Source organism: Pipistrellus hanaki, assembly GCF_964339955.1.
Source record: "Pipistrellus hanaki genome assembly, chromosome: 1".
NCBI lineage: Eukaryota > Metazoa > Chordata > Mammalia > Chiroptera > Vespertilionidae > Pipistrellus > Pipistrellus hanaki.
The window spans coordinates 39,217,457-39,230,042 of NC_140503.1; the positions used below are offsets into that span (position 1 = coordinate 39,217,457).

General features: G+C 40.4%; 1 protein-coding gene across 1 annotated transcript in view; it reads left to right on the forward strand.

Annotated features, from left to right (window-relative positions):
• Nucleotides 1–12,586, forward strand: part of L2HGDH (L-2-hydroxyglutarate dehydrogenase) — a 35,486-nt gene that overhangs the window by 4,786 nt on the left and 18,114 nt on the right. The window contains exon 4 of the mRNA XM_084886981.1: nt 5,432–5,563. Within this exon, the coding sequence (XP_084743107.1) occupies nt 5,432–5,563 (132 nt within the window). The remainder of the gene's footprint in view (nt 1–5,431; nt 5,564–12,586) is intronic.

The window sequence follows — 12,586 nt, forward strand, 5'->3', positions numbered from 1 at the left end:
GACATGGACCTAGGAGTGGAATTGCTGGGTTATAGGTAACTCCATGTTTAACATTTAAGGAGCTGCCAAACTGTTTTCCAAAGTGCTACACTGTTTTATATTCCCATCAACAATTAATGAGGATTCTAATATCTCCACATCCTCACCAACTTTTATTATTATGCCTTTTTTATTTTAGTCATCCTCGGTCTGAACAGGTATAAATCATTGTGGTTTTGATTGGCATTTCCCTAATTATTAATGATATTGAGCATCTTTTCATATGCTTATTGACTATTCATTTATCTTTGAAAACATGCTATTCAAATCTTTTGCCCAGCCGTGGCTGGTTTGGTTCAGTGGATAGAGCATCGGCCTGCGGACTTAAAGGTCCATGGTTCGATTTTGGTCAAGGGCATATGCCCGAGTTGTGGGCTCAATCCCCACTGGGGGGTGTCCATGAGGCAGTTGATCAGTGATTCTCTCTCATCATTGATGTTTCTATCCCTCTCTCACTCCCTTCCTCTCTGAAATCAATAAAAAAATGTATTTTTAAAAATCTTTTGCTTGCTTTTTAAATTGGGTTGTCTTCTCATTGTTGAGTTGTAAGTGTCCTTTATATATTCTGGATACAGTCCCTTATTAGCCACAAGATATTTACTAAAATACTGCTAAAACATTAAGATATTTTTATTTTAATATAAAATAATAGTAATGGTAACAGTAATTTTAAAAATATTACTAAAGTTTTTCTCCCATTCTGTAGATTTTTACTTTCTTGAAGGTATCCTTTGAAGTACATAAGTTTTAATTTTTATGAAGTCCAAGGTTATCTTTTTCTTTTGTTGTTTGTATGTTTAGTGTCATACCCAAGAAATTGTCGCCTAATCTTAGGTCATGAAAAATTACTCCTATGTTTTTTTAAAAATATGTTTTTATTGACTTTAGAGAGAGACGGATGGGAGAGGGACAGAGAGATAGAAACATCTATGAGATAGGAACATTGATCAGCTGCTGCCCGCACACCCCTACTGGGGATCAAGCCCGCAACCTGGGCATTGCCTTGACTGGGAATCGAACTGGTGACCTTGGTTCCTGAGTTGACACTCAACCTCTGAGCCACACTGGCTGGACGTTACTCCCATGTTTTCTTTGAAGAGTTTTGTTACAACCTTAGCTCTGACCTTTAGGTCTATCATCACTTTCCTTTTCCCCCAGATGAATTGGTTTAATTCTAGGTACTAAAGAATTTGGGGTAGAACAAATATCGCAGAGTATATTTTGGTAGAATTTTAGGCTGGGTTTGCTCTGACTTCCCAGCTGAGGTAGGAATGGCTGAGAACTAAAGAGAAGAGGAACCACAGAATGATATATTTTTTTTTAACAAAAGTTTATTATTAAATGTAGGCTTCAGTGCAACATTTCATTCTAGCTATAAGTGGTAACACATGTTATGGAAGAGGATCCAGATGTTGAAACAGAAATGGAATTAAGGATCACCATTGACCCAAGTACAAGGAACAGCGTGGTTTTTTTTTTGTTTTGTTTTGTGTTTTTCCCCCCCAGAATTCTTAATTCCAAATGTGGGATCTCCCCGGGTGTGGCATTTCTTTCCCACAGCCTTCACTTTTAGCTCCTTGAGTTTCTTCTGCCCCTCTTTCTGTTTCTGCTTGAATACTTTACCATCTTCACCCATTTTCTTGGCCTGCTTCAAGGACTTATTAACACCTTCACAGCCAGCTGACCGCCCTTTCCACAGACCCTGCCAACAGAAGATTCCTGCCTCACTCTAGAAAGAGAGGAAGGGGGAAAGAGGAGCATTGATGTGATAGCAAAGCATCTGTTGGTTGCCTTCTGCACACCCCCTGCTGGGGATCGAGCCCACTACACAGGCATGTGCCCTGACCAGGAATCAGCAATCTCTTGGTACACTGAATGGTGTCCAACCAACTGAACCATACTGACCAGGGCCTTTTTAATTAATTTTGGTATACGGTGTGAGGAAGGGGTCCAGCTTTATTGTCTTGTATGTGTTGATCCAGTTGTTTACCACCATTTGTTGAAAAGACTATTTTTTTCTACATTGCTTTTTGTCTGTATCACAACTCATTTATGCATAAATGTCAGAAGGTATGTTTAGGATTCTCAATTCTATTCCATTGATATATGCCTATCTTTATATCCTATCACACTATTTTGATTACCCTAACTATTTTGAAATCAGGGAGTGTGAGTTCTCCAACTTTGTTCTTCTTTTTCAAGATTGTTTTGGCTAACGGTTGCTCAGTTGGTTGAGCATCTGTCCTATGCACAAACAGTTCACTGGTTCGTCTCCTGGTCAAGGCACTGCCCAGGGTTGCAAGCTTGATCTTCAGTATGGGGCATACAGGAGGCAGCCGATCGATGTTCTCTCTCATCAGTGTTTCTCTCTCTCTCTCTCTCTCTTCCTCTCTGAAATCAATTTTAAAAATAAAAAAGCAACACATTTTTAAAAAACATATTGTTTGGCTGTTTATGGGTGCCTTGCATTTTCATATGAATTTCAGAGTCAGTTTGTCAGTAGTTCTAAAAAGGCAGCTGGGATTTTGATAAATATATTGAATCTATAGATCAATTTGGAGAGTATTGCCATCTTAACAATATTAAATCTTATGAACATGGGATGTCTTTTCATTGACTTAGATATTTCTTTCAACAGTTACATATTTTTCATTGTGCAGGTCTTGCATTTCTTTTGTTAAATTTATTCCTTGGTATTAGTTTAATAGGTATTTGTTCTTTTGGTATGTGGATTCCTTAGAATTTTCTATGTGTAGGATCATACCATCTGAAAATAAAATAGTTTAACTTCTTTTTCAATTTGGATACTTTTTATACTTTTTCTTGCCTAATTTCCCTGTGTAAAATCTCTAATGCGTGTTGAAAAGTGAAAGCAGCCGAGACCGGTTTGGCTCAATGGATAGAGCGTCGGCTTGGGGACTGAAGAGTCCCGGGTTCGATTGCGGTCAAGGGCATGTACCTTGGTTGCGGGCATATCCCCAGTAGGGGGTGTGCAAGAGGCAGCTGATCGATGACTCTCTCTCATCAATGTTTCTAACTCTCTGTCTCTCTCCCTTCCTCTCTGTAAAAAATCAATAAAATATATTAGAAAAAAGAAAAAGAAAAGTGAAAGCAATGAAAGTGGACAACCTTGTGATTTCCTGATCTTAAGAAGGAAGCATTTAACTTTTCATTATTAAGTATGATGCTAGTTGTGGGTTTTTTGTAGATGCCCTTTATCAGATTGAGGAACTTCCTTTCTATTTCTAGTTCATTGAGAGTTGTGTTGTTGTTTTAATCATAAAAGGGTGTTGGATTTTCTCAAATGCTTTTTCTGCTTCTGTTGAAGCAATCATGTAGTTTTTGTCTTTTATTCTATTAATACATTACATTAATTGACTTTTGGATGTTAAATTGATCTTTCATTCCTGCAGTAAATTTCACTTGGTCATGGTATATAATCCTTCCTGTATGTTGCTGCATCAGTTTACTAGTCAGGACTCATATCAATATTCACAAGAGATGTTGGTCTGCAGTCTTGTTGTTTTTTTGTTGTTGTTGTTTTTTGTTTTGTTTTTGTTTTAATCTTTGTCTGGCTTGAGTATCTGGCTAAGACTGGCCTCACTGAATTAGTTAGGAAGTGTTCCCTTTTGTTTTGTTGGAAGAGTTTGGGAAGAATTGGTATTAAATCTTTAAAACATGTGGTATCACTCATGAGTATAGTTCCTGGGCCTGATCTTTGCGGGAAGTTTTAAAGTTATTAATTCAGTCTCTTTGCATGTTATAGGTCTATTCAGATTTTCTTCTTGAATCAGTTTCAGAAGCTTGTGTCTTCCTATGAATTTGTCCACTTCATGTAGATTATCTAATTTGTTGGCATAAGTTATTCGTAATATTCCCTTGTAAGTCTTTTTCATGTAATTTTTAAAAATAAAAGTTCATTGTTACCATTAAAAATGCTATGAAGATTTAAAAAAATTATATGGGGAAATGGTCCCGACATATTGTAGTATGAAGTGAAAAAATATGTAAAACTGTGTTTATAGTTTTTCTGGTTGAGTTATAAGAGTTCTTTATATAGTACTCTGGATACTAGTCCCTTATCACCTATATGATTTGCAAATATTTTCTCCCATTCAGTGCTTTGTCTTTTCATTTTCTGGATAGAGTCCTTTGACTCCACTTTTGTTCTTAAGGTTAGTTATTTGTTGATTTAAATAACCTTTACACCTTGATTAAGAGTATTATCTCTATTAAATGTTGACTCATTGCTATGAAATAGTAATTTGTAAATTCTTATTTACCTGGGAATATACATCTGTGCCTTCCTTGCTGTGAGCTGTTAAGGAAGAAACTATTTTAAGAAGAAACTTTGCCCAAAAATAAATAGAAAAAGAGTCTTGAGTAAAGTTGATAAATTTACCTATTTTTTTTCTTTGCAATAGGATGCATTAGTAAATACTTTGTAATATACTTTATTATAGGAAATAAAATGGATAGTTTTATGTTTATGATATCCCATTATACTAAATACCAAATGTTTTCTTTTTTTTTTTTTAAATATATTTTATTGATTTTATACAGAGAAGAAGGGAGAGAGATAGAGAGCTAGAAACATTGATGAGAGTCATCGATCAGCTGCCTCTTGCACACCCCCTACTGGGGATATGCCCGCAACCAAGGTACATGCCCTTGACCAGAATCGAACCCGGGACCCTTCAGTCCCCAAGCCGACGCTCCATCTATTGAGCCAAACCGGTCTTGGCACAAAATGTTTTCTTGATGAACTGGTATTTTACATTCTCTTATAGAAAAAAGGCCATTCTGTTTTGTTGTTGCTGATTTTTAAAATTTTGTTTGTTTTTTAATATAAAGATTAAGTAATCGAGTGCTTCTCTCCCTTCTGGGACTGAGGGAGTAAAGGTGGTAACAATTGATTATGGCCAAGATGTGGAAATTGAGATTACATCTCAACTTTGAGGAAAATTCTTCATGCACTTTTTTAAAAAATATATTTTTACTGATTTCAGAGGGTGAGGAAGTAGGAAAGAGAAATAGAAATATCAATAATGAGAAAGAATCATTGATCGGTTGCCTCCTGCATGCTCCCCACTGGGGATTAAGCCCGCAACTCGGGTATATGCCCTGACCAGGAATCGAACTGTGACCTCCTGGTTTATAGGTTGACACTGAACCACTGAGCCACGCTGGCTGGGCTCATGCAGTTTTCTAAAGAGAACTTTTTCCAGTGGAGGAGGAAAATGATGTCATGAAGGAATGTTGAAATAGAGACATGAAGAAAAAGCAATTTAAAAAAATCAATCCAGTGTAACAATTTATGATTTTTCTAGTCACTTTATCTTTCATAGTTGATGATTTGTTTAACTCTATTTACATTATCATTTTTTTTAAGCTTATAGTAGCTGTAAAACAAGAAGAAATTCCCAGACTTCAGGCCCTATATGAGAGAGGCCTGCAGAATGGTGTCCAGGGCCTGAAGCTGATCCAGCAGGAGGATATAAAAAAGAAGGAGCCATATTGTAGGGTAAGTGATTCACTAACTCCACACACATGTTCACAGGGATATTTGCATTTAGGGCTCGGATTTGTGCACATAGAGGCTGAAAGTGAATTTATAGGAGGAAGGAATTACAGTGGTGCCTCGCATAAAGAACGCCTCGCACACCGAACGCTGCACACAACGAACTTCATTTCATGATTCATACAACGAACTTCGTTTCACACAACGAAGTCGCTCGAGCTTCCACGACCGCTTTGCGGTCAAGGATCAACGATCTTTACTCCGATACTCTTGTCCGTTATTTCCGGCAGATGTTGGAGAAAAGAGAAAAACAAACGACTTTGGACAGGTTTTTCATGAAACCATCGGCCAAAAAGCAGAAAATGGATGAAGATGTGCAAGATTCAGTAGACTCTACTTAGTCTGTCTTAAAATTAAAAAAATGTGTTTTTTTTAAAAAAATTATGTTTTTAGATGTATCTAAATAAAAATAATAACAAAAAATTTATCTTTTTTTATGTCATCTTAGCATATTTTATGCTACAGAACGAATTATTTTTTTTAACATGTATTGTTATGGGAAAACGCGTTTCACATAACGAACTTTTCGCATAACAAACTTGCTCCTGGAACGAATTAAGTTCGTTGTGTGAGGCACCACTGTATATAGAAACAGATAATCCTGTCACGAAAGCAGTGGGGTAACAAACACAAGAGGGCATTGCCACAAACTCTGGACACTTGATTTCTTCTTTCCCTAAGTCATTATAAGAAACATCCAAACCTGTAGAGCAAGCATGTCAAACTTGCGGCCAGCGGGCTGCAAGCCTCATTTACATAAACGGGCCACCAGTTTGACATGCTTGCTGTAGAGAATTTTTGTAAGTTTATTTGCGCCAAACTGATGACATTTGCCAGGGAGCAAGATCTCAGATGCTCTGGAGAATAAGTTTTGCAGCTTCTTTTATGCATTTGAAATTAAAGAGGGAAGTTTATGGGATGGTGAGAGAAAGCAAGGCAGGGATTAGAATAGTTAACAAGATTATGTGCTCTCTTGAGGGTGGTTACAGTTTATTTCTATGGTGTGTTAACCTAATTGCACACACACAGTGGACTAGGCTTGCTTAAGGCAAATATAAATCTCTTTAAAAATATTTTTTTTTTTTATTTGAGAAAGAGGAAGGGAGAGGGAGAGAGAGAAACATCGATCAGTTGCCTCTTATATGCCACCCTGACCTGGGATCGCACCCACAACCTGGGTATGTGCCCTGACCAAGAATCAAACCAGCGACCTTTTTTGCATGAGACAATGCTCAGACCAACTGAGCCACACCAGCCAGGTTGCAAAGATAAATTTTGTACTAAAGAGGTTATATGCCTGGGACATGACTACCTACCATGACTGCGTGAGTTAGGGATTTATGACCAGATCACCCTGTGAGGTTACTTCCCATAGGACCCCTCTTCTCACTCACACCAGTGAAAAAATACCAGGTCTGAAGGACATAAGCAAATGCAAGAGATAGTCTGAAACCATATGACATGTTTGGAAAGGAACTGAGTGATGAGGTGTGGTTGGATCACAGGGTGTGTAGGAAAATACAAAAAGTGAGACTAGAAAGGCAGTATTAGGCCCACATAAAGGACCTGATATTCATGCTGATAACTTTGAAGTTGATATAGTAGGTATAGAAGCCACTGAAAATTTTTGAGGAGAGTGGCTGTGATACCCAGCCTGTATTTCAGGAAGATAAGGGTGGCATGAGTGTGAAGGGTAGGTTGTAGAGTATCTTGCTTAAAACAAGCTATAGGGAAAAACCTTTCTTTTATTCATGAGAGAGACATAAATAATAATACTTTGCATAACAACTTTCTTTGATAGCCTTTAAGACACTGTCACTTCAACCCCCTAGTTCCACTGGCTGTTCCAGTGAATGGCTGTATCTCCTGTTCCTTCTCCCCTACCCTTTTATTGACAATGTGCAGTAGCTGGACTCCAGCCCGCTGGTGTGGCTCAGTGGTTGAGGATGTCACAGTTTGGTTCCTGGTTGGAGCACATGCCTTTGTTGCAGGCTCTGTGCCCAGTAGGGGGCATAGAGGAGGCAGCCAAACAATGATTCTCACTCATCAATGTTTCTTTCTTTCTCTCCTCCCTTCCTCTCTCTAAAATCAACAAAAGCACTAAAAAGAAAAAGAACCGGACTCCAGGTACCTGTGTTAAAGAGTCTGGCTTCTAACTCATTGCCAGACAATGCTTATCAGAAGCTTTTAGTTTAGTCAGAGAGTTTAGGCGAACCCGCACTTGAAAGATGACTAAATAGTGTGATGTATGAAAGAGGTATGCTCTGCTTTTCTCTGAGGCCTCTGCAGAAGTGATCTACTTTATATAATGCCACATTGTAATTTCCAATGCCTATTTAGGGTGGCAATATAGCAGTAGTAGTATAGTAGAAAATATAGTCTGATTATTTCATAAAGGTGTCATGAGTAAATTCCTCCTTTCTCTCCCAACCTCACCACTGCTACCAGCAATGATGGGCAAAATTTGCGTAATACAAGGTAACTTCTGTTTCTTCTAGGACCTCCAAAAGGAAAAGTATATTAGAGCAGCTCTAAAGGGCTTCTTAGAACAGATTCCTTTCAGCAAAAGATTTAAGTACTCTTAGTGGGGGCATTTTGGAAAATTTTAAACTGGCTCTGTGAACTTTGACTTTGGAGGATAGCTCTTGACAGCTCTCATCTGGGCAGATCCTGACTGCTGCGTCTGACCTTAGCTGTGCAGATCCGTCTGCCTTTCCTTTAATTGGTCAACCACATGGTCATCTGTTCCTCCTGACTTCAACCTCCCAGTGTTCCCTGTTTTGCTTGCCTGGTTCTTTTCTAGCCATCTGGCCTGCAGTGGCCTAAGATTTCAAGTTCTGAATTGCTAACCTGGACAGTGTATGCCCAGCTCCTAGCAGACTGCTAGCCTGTCCAACCCCCATCCTGGGCCAGGGCACTGGATTGCTTGGCAGCCGTGACTCGCTCCACCTTCCCCCAAACATACACATATAGGTAGGGCCCACCAGCATCTCATGAGGAGGGGCAAGGCCAAGGCCAAAACTAGAAAGGGAAAGAAAAGAAAGGAGATCTTTTAGAGAAGGTCTAGAAAGGGTAACTATCTGTTATGTTTAAAGATAGCAGCCTTCAAATTCATTGAGTAAATGTTTGAGTGCCTTGTGTGGGTCAGGCATTGTACTAGGTAATAGGAATATAAGATGAATGGAGATATTTGGAATTCCAAAAATCTTTTGATATGGAGCATTTTTACAGCACACTTTTATCCCACTGTTATACTTGTCACAGAGTTTTATGCTAGGTAAGGAAGTTTTTGTGACTAAACTCTTGGTAATATCCTAATTTAGATTTTAAGATTATTGTACCCAAAATATTATTTATAGGTTGAAATTGAATTATAGCTATTGACCGATGAATTTAAGGATTGTCAGGCCATATAAAGTCGAATATAAAATCTTAGTGTATCTATTCTGTCAAAACAAAAGGGCTGATTTCCTGTACTTGGGCACATGCTCTGATATTCTGGAAGCAGACATCAGGAAAATGGTGAAGTTTTTCAAATGTTGCTTTCAGTTTGTGAAGAGAGACTATTGGATGTTTTGTGACATCTCTTTTGACTTTGCCATCCACCCCTGACCAATGTTGCCATGTGATCTGGGCACATGGCAACATTGGTCAGGGGTGGGTGGCAAAGTCAAAAGCTTTGAAGGATAATTGCTGGGTTTCTTTTCCCAGCCTTACAAAGGGTTCAGCATTCTGGAGAAAGGGGGCTGCACGTAGGTGATTAAAAAGGAGTCCAAAGACAAAATGTATTTTTGAAAGGCATTGGGGGTCAGAGGAGCTTCAGCTAAAAGGAACTGAAGACTCTCCCTTGACCAAAGACCCTTGATTTATCCTAAGGCAAGGTGGAAATATACACTTCAAAGGGTACAATATCAAAGGATTTGTACTGAAGCATTATCAGTTTGGGGAATAGCCTACAGCTGTTCAGATGTTTGGCCAACAGGGGGCAATAAAATGCCCTGAGCTGTCTGGCAGTAACAATCCTATTGAGTTTGGGGGAAGTGCCCTTTAGCAGTTTCCAACAGGTAAACTACATTTGATTCAACCCTGTTGAGCTCCCCAAGCTTCACCAACCTTTTGGCAAAACTCTTGTAATTATTACATGCTGGAATTGGTTTTCAGCAGATAAGCAGGTAAATGTATTGGGGTAGGGGTGGGGCACTGAATATAATAACATAATATTTTAAACTAAAATTCATGCACTGGAGGAGGGTCCCTCAGCCCGGCCTGTTCCCTCTCACAGTCTGGAAGCCCTCGGGATGGGAGGCAACCCAGCAATTAGGAGAAGGTAACGCCCCATCACACCTCTGCTGCTGCCACTGCCGGCACTGCAAGCCTCAGCCAGCCCTGGTTACCTGAGCCTCAGGCAGCCCTGGGTGGCTGGGCAGCCGCCATCTGAGGCTTGCCTGCGCCTTGCCAAGCGCCTGCCACCTGGCGGGGCTGAGGGGACTGGGTGCCACCATCTTGTGGCTGTGGGTGCCACCATCTTTGAGGGTGTGGCAGTCAATTAGCATATTCCCTCCTTATTGGCTCTGGGTACCACCAGATTTGAGGGCAGGGCAGTCAATTAGCATATTCCCTCCTTATTGGCTATGAATGCCACCATATTTGTGGCAGCGTGAGGGTCAATTAGCATATTCCCTCTTTATTAGAAAGGATAATATCAAATATTATTAAACCACAACAGTGAAATGCTGTGCTGGCCAAACAAGAAGACAGCAGCATTTACCAGTCATATTCAGCTTCTGGGTCTTAGTTATCCTGGGAACCAGGCAATCCTCTTTGGGAAGATTGATAGAGAAAACTAACATTCTCATACACATTAAGGCAAGATAAAATGGTGCTATTACTAAGGATTCCTCAAAGTGTAGTCCATACTTAGTGTGTTAAATTCTACTTTTATCCTTTTCTTCAGAATTAGAAAATGATACATTTATTCCAAAAAACTGAATAAGTAATGCTTGTAAATAATTCATCTATAGAGTTTGAACGTATCTTGGCAAAACACACAACACACACACACACACACACACACACACACACTACCAGAAGAACAACCCAGGCTGTTAATTTCTCATATTACCTGAAGAGAAAGTTTGAATTAACCATATGTGATCCTCATTCAGTATTTGCAGTCTTGAAAATAGAGTCTGCAGCAAATCAAATCAATGCTCTGCAAACATATGAACAATTCTGAGTTTTCACTGAGTGTGGTATGACATATGATCCACTACTGAGAATATCTCAGTGGAGTTTATTTAAAACTTTAATTGGAGAACATTATGGTAAGTGAAATAAGCCAGTAATAGAAAGACAAGTACCATATGACTTCGCTCATATGTGGAATTTAATGAACAAACTGAACTACCAAGCAAAATAGAGACAGACTCAGAGAGAGCAAACAGCCAGCTCTGGTGTGTGTAAGGGGGCAGGGGTGGGAGAGGGGTTGAGGGAAAAAAGAGAACTCATAGAAATGGACAACAGTGGGGAGAGGAGGTGGGAGAGAGACTAGAGGGGATAAATGGTGATGGGAAAATTAAATTAAAAAAAGCACCAGCCGAAACCGGTTTGGCTCAGTGGTAGAGTGTCAGTCTGCGGACTGAAAGGTCCCAGGTTCGATTCTGGTCAAGGGCATGTACATTGGTTGCGGGCACATCCCCGGTAGGGGGTGTGCAAGAGGCAGCTGGTCGATGTTTCTCTCTCATCGACGTTTCTAGCTCTCTACCTCTCTCCCTTCCTCTCTTTAAAAAATCAATAAAATATATTTTTTTAAAAACACACAAAAAAACAAAACAAAACAAAACAAAAAAAACACCATCATTTAGTGATATAGAATTCAACTCAGATATGAATCAGGATGAGAGATGAATAAAACTGAAAAATTCATTGTAGCAGTTGGAAGAGCCTAGCAAAATGAACTCCTTTAAGGAGAAGAATTATTTTCTGATTATAGAAATGTTCTTATTTAGTTAGTATTACTTCTTATATCAGGACATATGTTATCCTATCTAATAAAAGAGTAATATGCAAACTGACTGTCACTCCAACATACAAGATGGCTGCCCTCATGTCGACACAAGATGGCCAGCAGGGGATGGCAGTTGGGAGGGACCAGGCTGGCAAAGGAGGAAAGTTGGGGATGACCGAGCCTTCAGGGAACAACAGTTGGGGGGGACCCAGGCCTACAGGGGAGGGCAGTTAGGGGTGACCAGACATACAGGGGAGGGCAGTTAGTGGCAAACAGGCTGGCAGTTAGGCATCAATCAGGAGCAGTTAGGCATTAATTAGGCTGGCAGGGCAGTGGTTAGGGGATGATCATGCTGGCTGGCAGAAGCAGTTAAGGGCAATCAGGAAGTCAGGCAGGTGAGCAGTTGGGAGCCAGCAGTCCTGGATTGTGAAAGGGATGTTCCAGATTGGAGAAGGTGCTGGCTGGGCTGAGGGACACCCCCCCCCCCCCATGCACAAATTTCATGCACCAGGCCTCTAGTATATATATAAAAGTGACCCATCACGACAGAATGACCAGAATGACTGGTCGACCAGTCGCTATGATGTGCACTGACTGTCACTCCAACACACAAGTGTCCGATCAGTGCACTGACCATCTGGGAGTGCTACTCAGCCAGAAGCCAGGCTCACGCTGGTGAGCACAGCTATGGCAGCAGGAGCCTCTCCCAACTCCGTGGCAGCACTACTGAGTTGCAGCAGTGGGCACAGCAAGCCAGGATGAGTGTAAGTGGTGTGGTGCCAGGCCCCAGTTCTGGCTACTCCCTAGCCGCCTGTCACTTGGGTCACTGCTCAATCCCTCGGGGGATGTCTGACTGCAGGGATGGGGCCTAAACCGGCAGTTGGACATCCCCTGAGGGATCCTGGATTGTGAAAGGGTGCAGGCTGAGCTGAGGGACACCCGTGCATGAATTTTGTGCA